At 43.3% G+C, this 14,164-nt stretch overlaps 1 protein-coding gene across 2 annotated transcripts in view; it reads right to left on the minus strand.

The window, feature by feature from the left end:
• The window catches only part of DUSP16 (dual specificity phosphatase 16), a 75,619-nt gene that overhangs the window by 15,885 nt on the left and 45,570 nt on the right, over nt 1–14,164 (minus strand). For both annotated transcript variants that reach the window (XM_040642171.1, XM_008706995.2), the window contains exon 4: nt 7,158–7,321. In XM_040642171.1, coding sequence (XP_040498105.1) covers nt 7,158–7,321 — 164 coding nt within the window. The remainder of the gene's footprint in view (nt 1–7,157; nt 7,322–14,164) is intronic.

Here is a 14,164-nt window from a genome sequence, read left to right on the forward strand (position 1 = left end):
TTTTTTTTTTTTGGTAGGCGTTAGCTGATTGGCGTTCTTAAGCAAATCACAACCAAATGGATCTCCTACTTAGTTTCCAGGGCTTTGAAGAAGAGCACAAACTTGTGGAACGACATCAGTACAGAATCCTGGATCATGACCCCGGGTATTTTACAGTTGCCTTCCTGCCTAGTTTAGACAGAAAAAGATATAAAGCAATTTGTTTTTCCTGAATCTTCCCAAAACATTTACCTTAGGTCACAAAAAACAACGCTCTTCCTTCCCTCATTCATATTTCATGGGTGTACGTAAGATTTTAATTAATGTGCACAATTATAAGAACAAGGACGCTGGCCTAAACACACTGCGAACAAACACAGGGCCTCCCAGTGAGCATCCTGTCCCCGCGGGAGGAGTAGGCGTGCCTCAGCCAAGCGCCCCTGCCAAGCAGGGGCGCGTGGCACCTGCTGGGCCTCAGGGTTGAGGTGGCGGCGAGTCTCGGAGGTCTGAAGTCTCACGGAGCTATACACACTGTTAACCTGCGCTCCCGACTATTTTTACAAACGTCCGTATACGTGGCTGAGGGGGCATCTTAGTCAATGTTTCTGACAGTGGAACTGGGATGGAACTAGAATTATGAAGAACGGGTCTGTTTTACAGAATAATGATTGCTTTTACTCACAGATGAATGTCCATGACTTCTTACTATGTTTTAAAGAGATATTTAGGAAACTCATTCCTTTTTTAGTATGTTGCATAAAACCTACACAACTGAGTACTACTCTGTCCCATAATTAAACATCGCAGTCTGTAAGCTTCCAGAGGGCACTCGTTATGCTGTTTAATATTTAGCTCAACTTTGTGCTAAGTCTGCTAACACGTGCTTTCTACTGACAAAATAATCTGCCCTGGCCTTCAGATATACTTGACACCTTGGCCTCTGAGTTCTTTGAACTTCTCACCTTGACCACTCACTGAGACCCGGTCTGGTCTCGGTCGTTACCAACAACCACCATCCAGCCCCAATCTCGACCTCACACACCCCACTCTTGGACTGTTCCTCCTCGCTTTCCTGCTTGCTGTCGCTTGCTTATACCACCCCTCTTGGAATCCTTCGACTCCCCAGTATCTACACGCCACTGATCCCACCTCCTTCATCCTCGGGATGTCTGTCTGCCTGCCTCGCTCAAGTGAAATTCTGTGGTCAGTCTTTATAAACTCCTTCCTTGCTTCCCCCCCTCCTTTGTGCCACTACAGCTTCTTCACACTCACTCGGCAAGACTGCAGCCCGGGGTAAATCTAGTCCTCCACCGGGTCTGCGCCTGTACCCACGCAGCTGAGCTCAGCCCGGAAAACGCTCAGCAACGCTCCTCAGTCTCACTTCCGACTCACGCTCCTCAGCGGTCATGTTCTTTCCCTGGTCCCTTCACTTTCCCTCTCTCCTAGACGCCGTTCCACCCATTTCCCTTTCTCTTCAAATGCTCTATGTATCCCTTTACCCTCACTCTCAGCCGATGGACGATCTTGTTTCCTATGACACTGAAAAATGTGAAACAATCAGAAGCAAATTTTTATATATTTCCACTAATCACGTTTACCTTTCCAGCAGCACATGTCCCCGTATGCTTGACCTTCCCTCCTGCGGCGTGGATGACCTCAGTGTGGCAGGAATAATTAAAGTAGGTGGGTACTGGCCCCGGAAAAGCCAGAGCACCACCCAGCACGTTACGGTTCGTGACCTGCATGATCTTGGCTAAGTTACCTAACCTTGCTCTGCTTTAGTTTCCTCACCTGTGAAACAGGGCTAATGTCTATTTTGCAAAGCTGTATGAGGACAAAGTAACTGGCACATAATACATGAGTCTCATTAAACATTAGTTCACTTTATCTTATTTTAAAAAGAACTTGTGGGAACATAAATTGGTACAGATACTATGGAAAACAGTATGGAGTTTCCTCAAAATATCAGAAATAAAACTATCGTATGATCCAGCAATTCCACTTCTCAGTATGTATCTGCAGGAAATGAAAACACTAACTTGAAGAGATACACGCACCCCCGTGCCCACGGCAGCATTATTTACAACAGGCAAGATGCAGAACAACCTCAGCGCCCCACCGACTGGTGAGCGGATGAAGATGTGGGATGTGTACACAGTGCAGGGCTCCTCGGCCACAAAAAAGAACGAGATCGTGCCACTGCGACAACATGGATGAGCCTTGAGGACATTATGCTCAGTGAAATAAGTCAGAGAAAGACAAATACGGTATGATATCACGTGGAATCTAAAGGAATCTAATCTCACAGATACAGAGAACATATGGGGGGGTTGGGTGAAGGTGGTCAGAAGGAACAAACTTCCAGTAATAAGTAACTACAGCACAGCAGCCGTAGTTCATAATTCTCTATTGTATATTTGAAAGTTGCTAAGTGAGTAGATCTTAAAAGTCCTCATCACAAGAAAAAAATTGTGACTATGTGTGGTGACAGATGTTAACGAGACTACTTGTGATCATTTTATAATATATACAAATGTCAAATCATGTTGTATACTTGAAACTTTATATGTCAATTACATCTCAATAAAAAAACAGCTTATATATAATACAGTATATGAATTATGTCTCAAAAAGCTGCCCCCCCCCAACAAGTCATGGGCATTTTTCACGAATTCAAATTGTCTTCTCCTCATTGGCCTTAAGTAGGGCAGTTACACTGAATATGGCAGGCTGGATATAAAAAGGGTTCAACTGCAAAGCAGAAGAGACTGCCCCTTAAGAATTTAAAAAACGGATTCTGGCTTCAATATACAATTAAGAAAACTTTCAGAAATGACATTTTCTAGTCAAAAAAACAAATCTTAATTTTATTATCTTATTATTACTTATGATTTCCATTCACAATTCTTTCCCTTTAAAAGTCTCTCTCTCCTAAACCATGAAATAAACTTTGCCCTGTACCTGGACTAATTTCTAAATATAGGCTCTATAATCTGTTGATGCGGACTGTGGAGTAGTATATGGGACACCGATTGGTATATAGCCTTAATAAAACTGCTCTACTGATCAAGTTTCCCATGTTCAGCTAGACCGAGGAGAGAGATCACATTACATCACCACAGGCATCACAATTCTAGATAATGGAATTGTAATTTTTCTTTCTGAAGTCAATTCAATAAATAATTTTGGATTTGCCACTCCTTCTGCCTTCAAAACTGACCTTCAGTCCTACTTCCTCCATCCAGCCTTCCTCCACCAACCACACCCACTGTATCCAGCACTCACCCTAGTAGCCTGTACACCGGGCAGCTTGCTGACAGTAACCAGGGTCCCTACAGACCAGGAACTGTCCTTGGTGCTTAGCACACGTTACTTCATTTGAACCTCACAGGAACACGAGAAGGCAGCGATCATTACGGTTTGTAGGTGAAGAGGCCAAGATTCAACTTGGCTAACGTGATGCGGCTGGTCAGGCGGAGCCCTGGGATGCAGGACTGCTCACGTCCGAGCCGGCTCTCACCATGAGCCATGCTGCCTTGCTCACGGGAGCTCTACTGCCAGTCATCTTGCCTTCGCATCACTGTGGAATGAATAGGTCTTGTCTAACCAACTTGCACACTCCGTGGTGTATTTTTACTGATAACTTCGGTCTTGTGTCTTCCTAGATCATACGGGAACCCAGTATTCTATGTCTAGGCTAACTGTGGTAAGAAAACAACAGAAACAGCAGTCATCCCAGTGCCGGCAGAGTGACCAGGGAGCACAGAAAAACCAATTTTACATGGTAAATGAGTGAATGAGCAACACCAAGAATGCTGACCACACACACTGTTTAAGGGGGGGGGGGCGTGCAGAACCGCTTCAAGCGGCAGCCCTTCCCTGCAGATACAGCTCTGGCTTACTCACTACTGGCGACAGGTTATTCCATCATCTGTTTCATGTATTTCAGTGTGAAATTAACGTGTCTATTGGAAATGTTAAGTGATAAGGCAGAAAAACAAGAAGTTTGGTCTTTCACATAGTAACCGGAGAGTCTTGCTCAAACGCTGCTCAGTTCAGATGCAAACCAGGCATCAGCAAACTACTTGTAGTACAATAAGCCATTCCTCTTCCAGACCCCGTCCCAAGACCAGAAAATAAAGGAACAGATTGTGAGAAACAAAAGTACAGTCCTGAGGGAAAAAGAAACTGAAAGTATTCTTTTGGCGACCGATGACTTCTTACCGTCTTTTACAGAAGAGCCACGCCTTTGGAACCAGAGTAAAATGAGTACATGTTGAAAGCACTGACCTGCACTGTCCACTATGGCAGCCACAAGCCACGTGAGGCTACTGAGCCCTGACATGTGCAGAACATATAATATCTGCCAGATTTTAATGACCTAGTACAAAAAAAAAAAAGTTTTTCCTCACTGATTGCATATTGAAATGCTAATATTGTAGATACACTGTGATAAATAAAATGTTATCAAAATTCCTTTCACTGGGGCGCCTTAACAGTCAGTTAAGCACCCACTCTTGGTTTTGGCTCAGGTCGTGATCTCAGGGTGGCAAGATCGAGCCTGGCATCGGGCCCCCATGCTCAGCGTCAAGTCTGCTTGAGTTTCTCCCTCCCCCTCTGCCCCTGCCCCTCCACACTCCTGTGCTCTCTCTCAAATAAATAAATAAACCTTTAAGAAAAAATAATTTCACCTGTTCCATTTTACTTTTTTAATAAGACTACTGGAACATTTTAAACTAAGTCTGTGGCTCGCATTACATTTCTAGTGGGCAGTGCTGATACAGAATGTGCTGTAGGAAAACCAGGGAGGGGAGACCTCAGCAGTGATTCGTCAGTCCTTCATAACAGCCTGTCACAGAGAATTCTGTCTTCCAGAAGATGGGCATTTCCAGTCTTACATAAACATAGGACTTAAAGCCAGAATAGTAGCTCGAGTTTGAGGATGATTTCTGCCACTGAGCACATGACTTCCCAGTCACAAATCTTGGGTGACAACGACTCAAGGTCAACCTACCTCCTCATCCTAATATGAGGGTTAAATGCAATAATATAAAGAGCCTAGCATTTTAAACAGTAAACAGTATGATCCTCCTAAGAAAATTTCTATAACATGCTTTCCAAAGAGTTTGGTGGCACTTTATTAAAAAAAAAAAAACTAATAAAATTAGTGGTCTTATAGTTGCTATTTTTAAAGACCTCAGCTTCTAAATTCTAATAAAAAAAGAATGTACTACTGGGAAGCTTATCAAATCTTCCTGTTTGGGGATCTTCAGGAGGGGAAGCAGCGTATCATTTCTCCCGTAAAGTTTACATCAGAGAGCTGAGCAGAAAGATTAGGTCCAGCTATCCTGAAATACAGGCACGTCTGGTCCCCAAATTCACCTGCTGAGTGATGTTGTGGAATTCACCTAATATTTCTGGAATATCGGCTTCCTCATTTATCAAAGAAAGAAGACTGACTACACGATCGCTAAAATCCCACGCAGCACTTCGATTCTTCTCAACCATGAATCCAGAGGTCAGTATGAGTTTCTACTCACACTTTCAAAGCATGCTGACTTCTCACCATCCTCTAGTCTACACATCTGCTTCAAAGAAGTTTCCTGACAGTCTCCCAATGCATCTATGGACGTTTCCTGTGCAGTATACACTAAGAAACCAATTAAAGGAGGGAAAAAAAACCACGCTTTTCCCCCATCCTCAACTCCAGGCTCCAGTTTAACCACAGGCGTTCACAAAGTTAATAACTGACACAGCTGTTAAACCTGGAAACAGTACATAGCAAAAATGTGCCATTTAATATAATGTCAAAGGCAACAAAAATGATCTATAATGCAATTATTTGTAAAATCACCTGCTGACTGGTCACTTTTTTTTTTTTAATGGGGGGTAATTCTGAACAGGATTCTTAACTAGGAATTTTATTTCATTTTCTGATTGAGGATAAACTAAAGCATCTTCAGCTTTGCCCCAGTCATGCATATGACCCTAGGAAATTAGTTCTGCTTTCTGTGTCATAGTCTGCTTATCTCTAAAAGAGAATTAATAATAACCACATGTTCAAAGGAACTGGGACCCCACCAGAAAAGGCTCAATACAAGTATAAACTATCAAATTTCAAATATCTCACAGTAAAAGCAAACATATTAATAACAGTGCTGAGGCAAAATTTTAGAAAGGCAGGAGTTTTGAAAACAAGAGATATGAAAGAATGCCTCATCGCTGCCCAATGATAGGGTATTTTTGCTTTTCACATGCTAACTAACCCAAGCCAATGTGGAAGCTAGTTTTAAGGTCAGCCCAATTCTTTCTGTTATCCAAGGAGAAAACATTAAGGTATCGCCCCTCCTACAGGAAAGTTGCACCTGTAAACCACCAATAGGTGAATTAACAGGCTTGATTGCTCTTTCAATTACAGGTGGTGTAAAAAAGAGGTTTTAGAGGAAAACCACTTTTCTGGGCAGTGAGGACACTGGTTCCCGGCACTGCTGCTTAAGAGCACATGAGCTGGCAGGCAGAGGTCAGTTCTACCACTGCTAACGCGCGTACTATCAGATGCTCAGCGGTACCAACACGGGTTCCTGTGTTAGGCACACCATGCTCAGTATGGCCCACATCCTTTGCAGCGAGAATCCATGCTCTTCCCTCTTCTGTCTCAGTGAAACCGCTCCAGTGAGCCTCTGACAGGCAGCCTGAAATGCATGCCCTTAGCCCTGGCCTCACCATCTTATTCCCACCCCCATCCCTCCAGCCAGAGGTCCTTCCTCAGTCCGGAGCCGAGTCCCTTTCTAGTGTGCCTCAGTAAATACATTTCTAAATGTGAAATCATCTAGGAAGGCTTAGCCTTCCTGAGTGCGCCCAATTACTACAACAGAACAATGAATACCCTAAGAAAATAAGGCTAAACTTCTGAAAAATCCTGTCCTATCCCAGGTCTCCTGGACCTTCGAGAACAAGCCAATATGACAACAAGATTCGGTTTCTTGTGGCGATCGATAACATCGAACAAAATCACCCTCCAGAAGATAACCCGACCAACTGCTCGCAGGGAGTCACACCGAGCATGGTGTACCTTTCTGGAAGCAGCACGTGCTTAGAATGACAGCCAACGGGCAACTGCAGTTTCTCCAGCTGCTGACAAGAAACCCTGCAGGGAAGGAGGTTTTCAAAGCACCCACCTTGTTGAGGACATCTCGCTGGCAGCCAAGATAAAGATTGGGAAGAATTCGGGTTGGCCCGATGTTGGCAACAGGTAGGCAAGGCTGAGAAATGCAGGTAGGGACTAGAGCAGATTTTCCTTCACAGAGGCCAGGGAAACAACGGGAGAACTCCGCAAACCCACCTAAGAATAAACATCATAAAATTATGCCATGTACAAGGATAAAAATCAGCCCTCCGTGAACTGCTCAAATAAAACAGTTTAAAAAGCAAAATCAGGGGCGCCTAGGTGCCTCAGATGGTTAAGCGTCTGCCTTCGGCTCGTGTCATGATCTCTAAGTCCTAGGTTCAAGCCCTGCATCAGCTCCCTGCTCAGTGGGGAGTCTGCTTCTCCCTCTCCCTCCACCCCTCCCCCTGCTCACACGCTCTTTCTCTCCCTCTCTCTCTCTCCCTCTCTCGAATAAAATCTTTAAAAAAAAAAAAAAAAGCAAATCCAAATCCCACAGATGCACATGTACACCTGTCCACAGTCGCCAACCGCTAAGTATGGGGCATAGCCCGGCATGGAGCCTTGGGCATGGAGCCTTGGTTTACCGGCCTCCTGAGGATGAGGCCCTGAGGGCACTTAGAAGGACTCCTCTCTTTCTCTCTCTCACTCTCCAACATCACACACCCTACATTTTCTCCCCGCTCCCCACCCCCCAAAGGAATGCTTTTCTATGGAACTTAAAGAGAATTTAAAATAAGTAGCAAATAACCAAGCCAAGATAAATATTCACAGGAGCAAAATGAGGATATTAAAAAAACCCGTGAACTGAGGCCAGATGTTATTTCTTCAAAATAAAATTGAAGTTAAAAATTCTTTCTAGAGTTAACTTTAAATCTTCCTACTACGCAGGTTTTTATTTTTTTCAAAGGTATCACAAACATACACACCCCTACTCTTGCAAATATTCTCCACAAAAGCCCTTGAAATTTCTGGGCAGTTAATCAAGGTTCCCATAATTACCACAGATTCCTGGGCTCCGCGGTTCATTTTACTGAGCACTATGAAGAAGTGGTGACAGACCCTAACTGCTTAGGGGACATAAAGGCCTCGTGGCAAGATTCCTAGGCCCAGGAGAATCCCGTTTTTCCTAGTCTAGTCCTTACAACGATCTGCTCTCTGACCTTCAGTAAGTCACCATCTTGCCATTTCGTAATGAAGAGAAATCTGTCCAGCCACAGGAGGTACGCTCACCTCCTCTGGAAAAGAAAACATGGTAAGGTCTTCCCTGGGTTTTCCAATCCAAATATTTCTTGCTACCCAAATCCAAACCCAGCACCTAAAGATTCTGATAAATTTTCAGATAAATCCCCTATTAGCCAAACCCTCACTATGCTGAGTTCAAAGTCAGGAAGCAAAGAGATTTGGAGCACAGGAAATACTTGTTTATTTTCAGTAGTATTTAATTAAAAAACAATTAACATGTTTCTAGGAGGCACTTTTACCTCTTTAATCAAGCCTTAAACAAGATACTAAAATCTCTCTAAATATTTATCTCCGGATCCTTGAGTTACATTCTATTAGTCTTTAGTCCACTTCTAGAAGCGTACAAAGCATGCCCTCAAAAACTGCAGGTGCGCAGGGAGCTGGGAGGGGAGAGTGTCATCCCTTATGACCCCTGTGGTATGTTCAACTCCAGCTGAATCTGGACTCTGCTGTCTAGGCTCAGTACAGGTTCCACAGTGCAGCAAGCTAGGGTGGCAGGAAGTTGGTGACAACTATGCCACCTGCAAAACGCTGAAGTGTGCATTCCTAGCCTTCTGCCTAAGTGCATGGTTTTTACTCGTCAGCAGTGTGCGTCCTGGAGTTCTTAAGATAACCTGATGGAAAGAGTAGGTGGTTCCATTGCAGAACTCCCGAACTCCTTCACGAGATAGACGCAGCCCTCAGGACGTGTCGCTGCACAGGTCCGTGGCTTCACTGCCTACCATTTCCAAGCATGACCTCCAGCCACACAAAAGCCACTGTTATTTCACACTTCGGTGCTATTCTCTCAGCCAGGAATACCACCACCACTCCCACGCCGTGTCCGCACATGCAGCCAGCAAACCACAGACAGACAAACCCCACGAGGGATCGTGGGGCAGAGAGCGCGCCCAGGCTGAGCTCACGTGCGTTAGGACCCAGCCTCAGCTGTGAGGCCTTCCTCCACGTTTGATCTGCGGCTAATTGTTCAGCTACATCTTGCTAGGATTCACCAGAGACACGAAGTGAAAAAAGCAAGGCGTCTAAGGTTCCATTTCCCAAAGTGTGCTCCAGAGCACTGGGGTCCTGCCGGAAGATGACAGACGAGACACGCCCAAAGAGGAAGAGAAGTACTGCATGCCCATCCTGTCTCCCTGGGAGAATTACAGTACACATTAGCATATTAAAGGCGCCAAAAAGTTATCTCCAAAAAAATGAGTTTACTTTAACTCAATTAAGTTTGGAAAACTTAATTTAGGACTGCCCCCTGCCTGCTTCCCCCCCCCAAATCTATTAATAGCTAGGGCAACTCACACTTAAGGAAATGCCACACTAGGGCAAGTACCACGATGGAGTCAGTCAGAATTCCTACACCCATGAGCATCACCCATGGGCAAGCTCAAGAAAGGGGTCAGCCTATATTGGCCTATGTATATGAGGTTCACGGAGTAGGATTTATAATTCTGTTTCTATTAGTGTTCTGTTCCTTTTCAGTCTAATTACATAATACAGTTATATTTAAGGTGAAGTGTGTTTTCCCCCCCAAAGTATTTCTTTAACAATGTGTTAAAGGGTCTCGCCATTCTTTGCCTATCTCATACCTACCCACCATAGTAACCGACAGGCACTATTTTGATTACAATTTAATTGTGTGAGTTTAAATGTTAGCTTCTACTAACTTCTGTGGTTCTGGTGTTTCTACAAAGAACTGTTCTCACATTTTTTTTCTATCCTAGCTTCGAAACAGTTCATGTACTAGCCTCTCATTTAAACCCAAGAGAATATTTCAGTAAACATTCGCAGAAAAGAGACAATCCAAGGAAACTCTACTTGAATTCCATTTTAAATGTGTAAGTAATCAAAGAATTACCTAACATTTACTAAGTGACAAACATTGCCCTAAGCACTTTACAAGTATTTATTCAATCTTTACAACCAGGAGGTGGGTGCTATTATTACTCCCATTTTATAGATAGGAAAACAAAGGTTCCCCAGCAGCCTGGCCCTGGAGACCGTATTGTCAATCGCTGTGCTCTGTATCTTCTCCAAATACTACAGGATTAACTCTTGGGATGCAGGGACAGCCTTGCTGATTTCCATGCGGTCCTGCCCTCACTAGCCGTGACCTGCTAGGTCTCAATACCAGGCTAAAAATGGCCATGGGCCTCTCCCAAACTGAGGGCAGAGCCTCACTTCCCCAGAGCCATATATGGTTCCAAAGCTTCAACGAGGAAGAAAAAACGGAAAGGGGTCTGACATGACCAAAGACACAAGAGACTCTAAATGCACTCATTTCACATGAAACCAAGAACGGAGCTGACAGATGAACTAGTTAAGATAGAAATACAGTCACTGGTTTGTTCATGATCACAGTGTGCTCTTAAGATGGTAGTGAAACTGAAGCTGTCCTGGGGACTTTCAGGCCATCCTCCACAAGGCAACTCTCAGAGGGGATCCAATTTGGCAACAATCATCAACAGCGTCAGCCAGCCTGGGCTGTTTGAGGTCGGCTTTATCACTAATTACTACCGTGATCCTCAATCACTTTAACTTCGGGGGGATCTCAAAAGTGAGGGTGGTTCTAGAAAATTCTAAGAGAACAGAAATAAATGAGGGCAAGAAACCAGTTTTTAACCTCAAAACAAAACCAAAAAGCCAAACAAAACAGCAATAACACACTGTTGGACACATTATAAAACAAAAAGAAACTTCTTTTTTACATATCTTTTTCACTAATCTCTGGCACAAACCCGAACAGCCTTAAAATACTTAACAGATTTCGTTGAAATCGGAGCATTCATTTAGTGCTCAGTCTGGACTGAAATGTCCCAAACTATGGCTCCTAGTCACTTTCAGAAAACACTACCTCAGCCAAAGAGTACATTTTCCCTGATCTTTATCTAGGACAATGTTCCACTTTGCTAACACCCTCCTTCATTGACAGTTTTTTCCATTCACTGACCTTTCATTCATTGTTGTACTCTAGTGACCCCAGTTTCATTTCATTAATTAACAACAGATGAGACACTGCCTGATTTCCCCGAACTCTTGAAAAACTATCTGTGGCCTCATCAGCCACTCAGTTTTGAAATATGTCTAAAATGTCCTTCTTCCTCTTACAAACCAGATCTAACACGAATAAAAGTATAATTCATCTATGCAAACTTTTTGTTACAAATGGCTGACAGATACAGAACAGTCATCTTCCCTGCCCTGTCATAACTCTCCGCTGTCCCCCAGACTCCGTGTTCAATTGCATGACAAGAACACACAACATCAGTTCATTATCCTCTTTTGTTGAAAAGCTTTTAAAGTACTTTTAAAGTTGGTCAAGAATTTAACTCCCCATCCACTCTCACCACGTTTCTCCTCTCCCTAGATTTTGTGCTGTTTATCATCTGGGAGTGTAGAAAACACCAAGTCATGCAGCCCGGACGAGCTACCCGCATTCAGACCTGAATCTAGAAATGGTGGTATCCACTCTCCTCCCCTCATGCTCAAGTATTTGTTTTCCAGAGGAAGGAAGACGTGTATGCAGACACGCCCGACCCGCAGAGAAATGCGGAGGAGGGGCAGGCAGGTAGACGTGCAGACACCTTTGGCCTCCACAGACTGGGACAGGACAGGCAGGCAAACTACAGTTTCTTTCAGTCTTCCACAAATCCAACCAGTAGAATGTGCGTTTATAAAGAAAAACATATCTATTACTTTGAACAGAGAAAACGTTTGGTACAAAGGCATTCATAACTTCTATACCATTTTATTGTCATTCAGCCAAGAAAATCCTCTTCCTTCAGAGCACCACCTTCACAATTCTAATCACAAATACCATTTTCTGTAAAAGCCACTGTGAACCACCATTTAATTTGGGGGGGGGGTCTGCCAAGTAAAATATAATACATAGAACAACTCTACTAAACAATTCCAGGGGCGCCTGGGTGGCACAACGGTTAAGCATCTGCCTTCGGCTCAGGGCGTGATCCTGGCGTTCTGGGATCGAGCCCCACATCAGGCTCCTTGCTATGAGCCTGCTTCTTCCTCTCCCACTCCCCCTGCTTGTGTTCCCTCTCTCGCTGGCTGTCTCTATCTCTGTCGAATAAATAAATAAAATCTTAAAAAAAAAAAAAAAAAAAACAATTCCAATTAGTCACTCTTCTCTCTGACCCTTGCAACCAGTTATAAATCAGTGATTTTTCTTAAAAATATTTGTAATAGCACTTTACTACAGCTTGGTGATGTGAAATAAATGTTGAAGCTTCAAATTCTAAAAATGGATTCCCTAAAAATGGATAAATGTCAACTCCATTCCTTTAGCGACAGCTCCCTGCAGGGAGAGACACGGGGCGTCTCCGCGGTCGCTTCAGTTCCAACAGGTGGCCGGTCCTCGGAGCTCCCTCAGCCCCACAGAGCCAAGGCTACTCCCTCCCTCACTGTGAAGGGAGTCCACAGCTCTACACAGACTTAGTATTTATACCAAGCTCAACTTTATGAAAGACATGCTTTTAAAAAGTCAATGCAAATTAATTTTTCATATTAAATCATTTTCACATAGTTTATATAGTTTCATACTTTTCAATATAGTTCTCATGTAGTTTAACCTTTGTAAAACAAAGGCTCCCTTTTTGTGACATAATACAACCCATTCACACTTACTTCTTCCAGAGCACATGTCTTCACACGTACACTTTTTAAGTACACTCACCTGTAGAGAAGAGTTCTCTCCATCCTGAAAATACAATCTGCCACTTTGCTAAAAGGAAACAATCCTAATACTAAAAACTAAATAGCTGACATGTATATTTCGATTGTTGAAATGTTATTTCACAACAAATGTACATTTCACTGCACAATGAAGTGACTGATTCCGGCAACTTTGTTCTCTAGCCACTCACAAAAAGACTCAAGTGTGGTGGCCATTCCTCCAGGGTCGTGAGGCTGTATACATGGAGAGCTGGAACTAAAGAAAATGAAACAAAAATGAAGGCACCATAATTTCGTGCCACTAGAGAAAGCAAACACAGGTAAGTAGCTGTACGGTACTGGTCTGGGTAAGCCAAGCCACACATGTTCGATAAATCATTTCTGGGAGGGTAGAGAACATGGCAGATTTTTCTCAACAACTTTAGCAGCATTCCATCTTTGTCTTTTTCAGCCAATCTCCACTGAAAAGCGCTGACGAGAAAAATCCCTAATAACATAAGGTATTAACTTCAAGCTCCAATTCCATCTGCTCCGTATCTACCAGAGCACAGACCAAGAGGAAAGCAGACAGATATGCACGTCTGTGGAACCATCCAGGAAGCCGGACAAGTAGTTGAGGTCTCATAAAACTTGTCCCGTAAATGACATCTCCAAAAAAGCTCCCTCTGTATCAAACAACTCTCTCACCTGGCACAGTCAGGGAATGAGAAATTCCATCGAATCTAATTTTTGGATTAATATGGTTATCACCTAGACAACAAAACAGATTTTAAAATTTCAAAGTACTAGCATAAAAAAAACCACCAAATACTATAATAATGCAATTTCTTGTCATTCAGAACTTCTAGATCTTATTATTCCTCAAGATAACATTATCTGGATCCATTAGCAAAATCCAGAAGTGTTGTTTAGTAAAGAATTCTCGGAAGATGTAGAGAGACAGCTATTTTACTGATCTTTCCAACTGGCAATATGGAGCTATACCCGGAAACTCCTGCTCTTACAACACCCAGAGCACACAGCTAGGACCCCTAATAAATGCCCTCAGACAAAGATTATTCTAAAGAGTGCAACCAGAATAACCAAAAAAGAATA

Source organism: Ursus maritimus, unplaced genomic scaffold (genome assembly GCF_017311325.1).
Source record: "Ursus maritimus isolate PB19 unplaced genomic scaffold, ASM1731132v1 scaffold_26, whole genome shotgun sequence".
Lineage (NCBI taxonomy): Eukaryota > Metazoa > Chordata > Mammalia > Carnivora > Ursidae > Ursus > Ursus maritimus.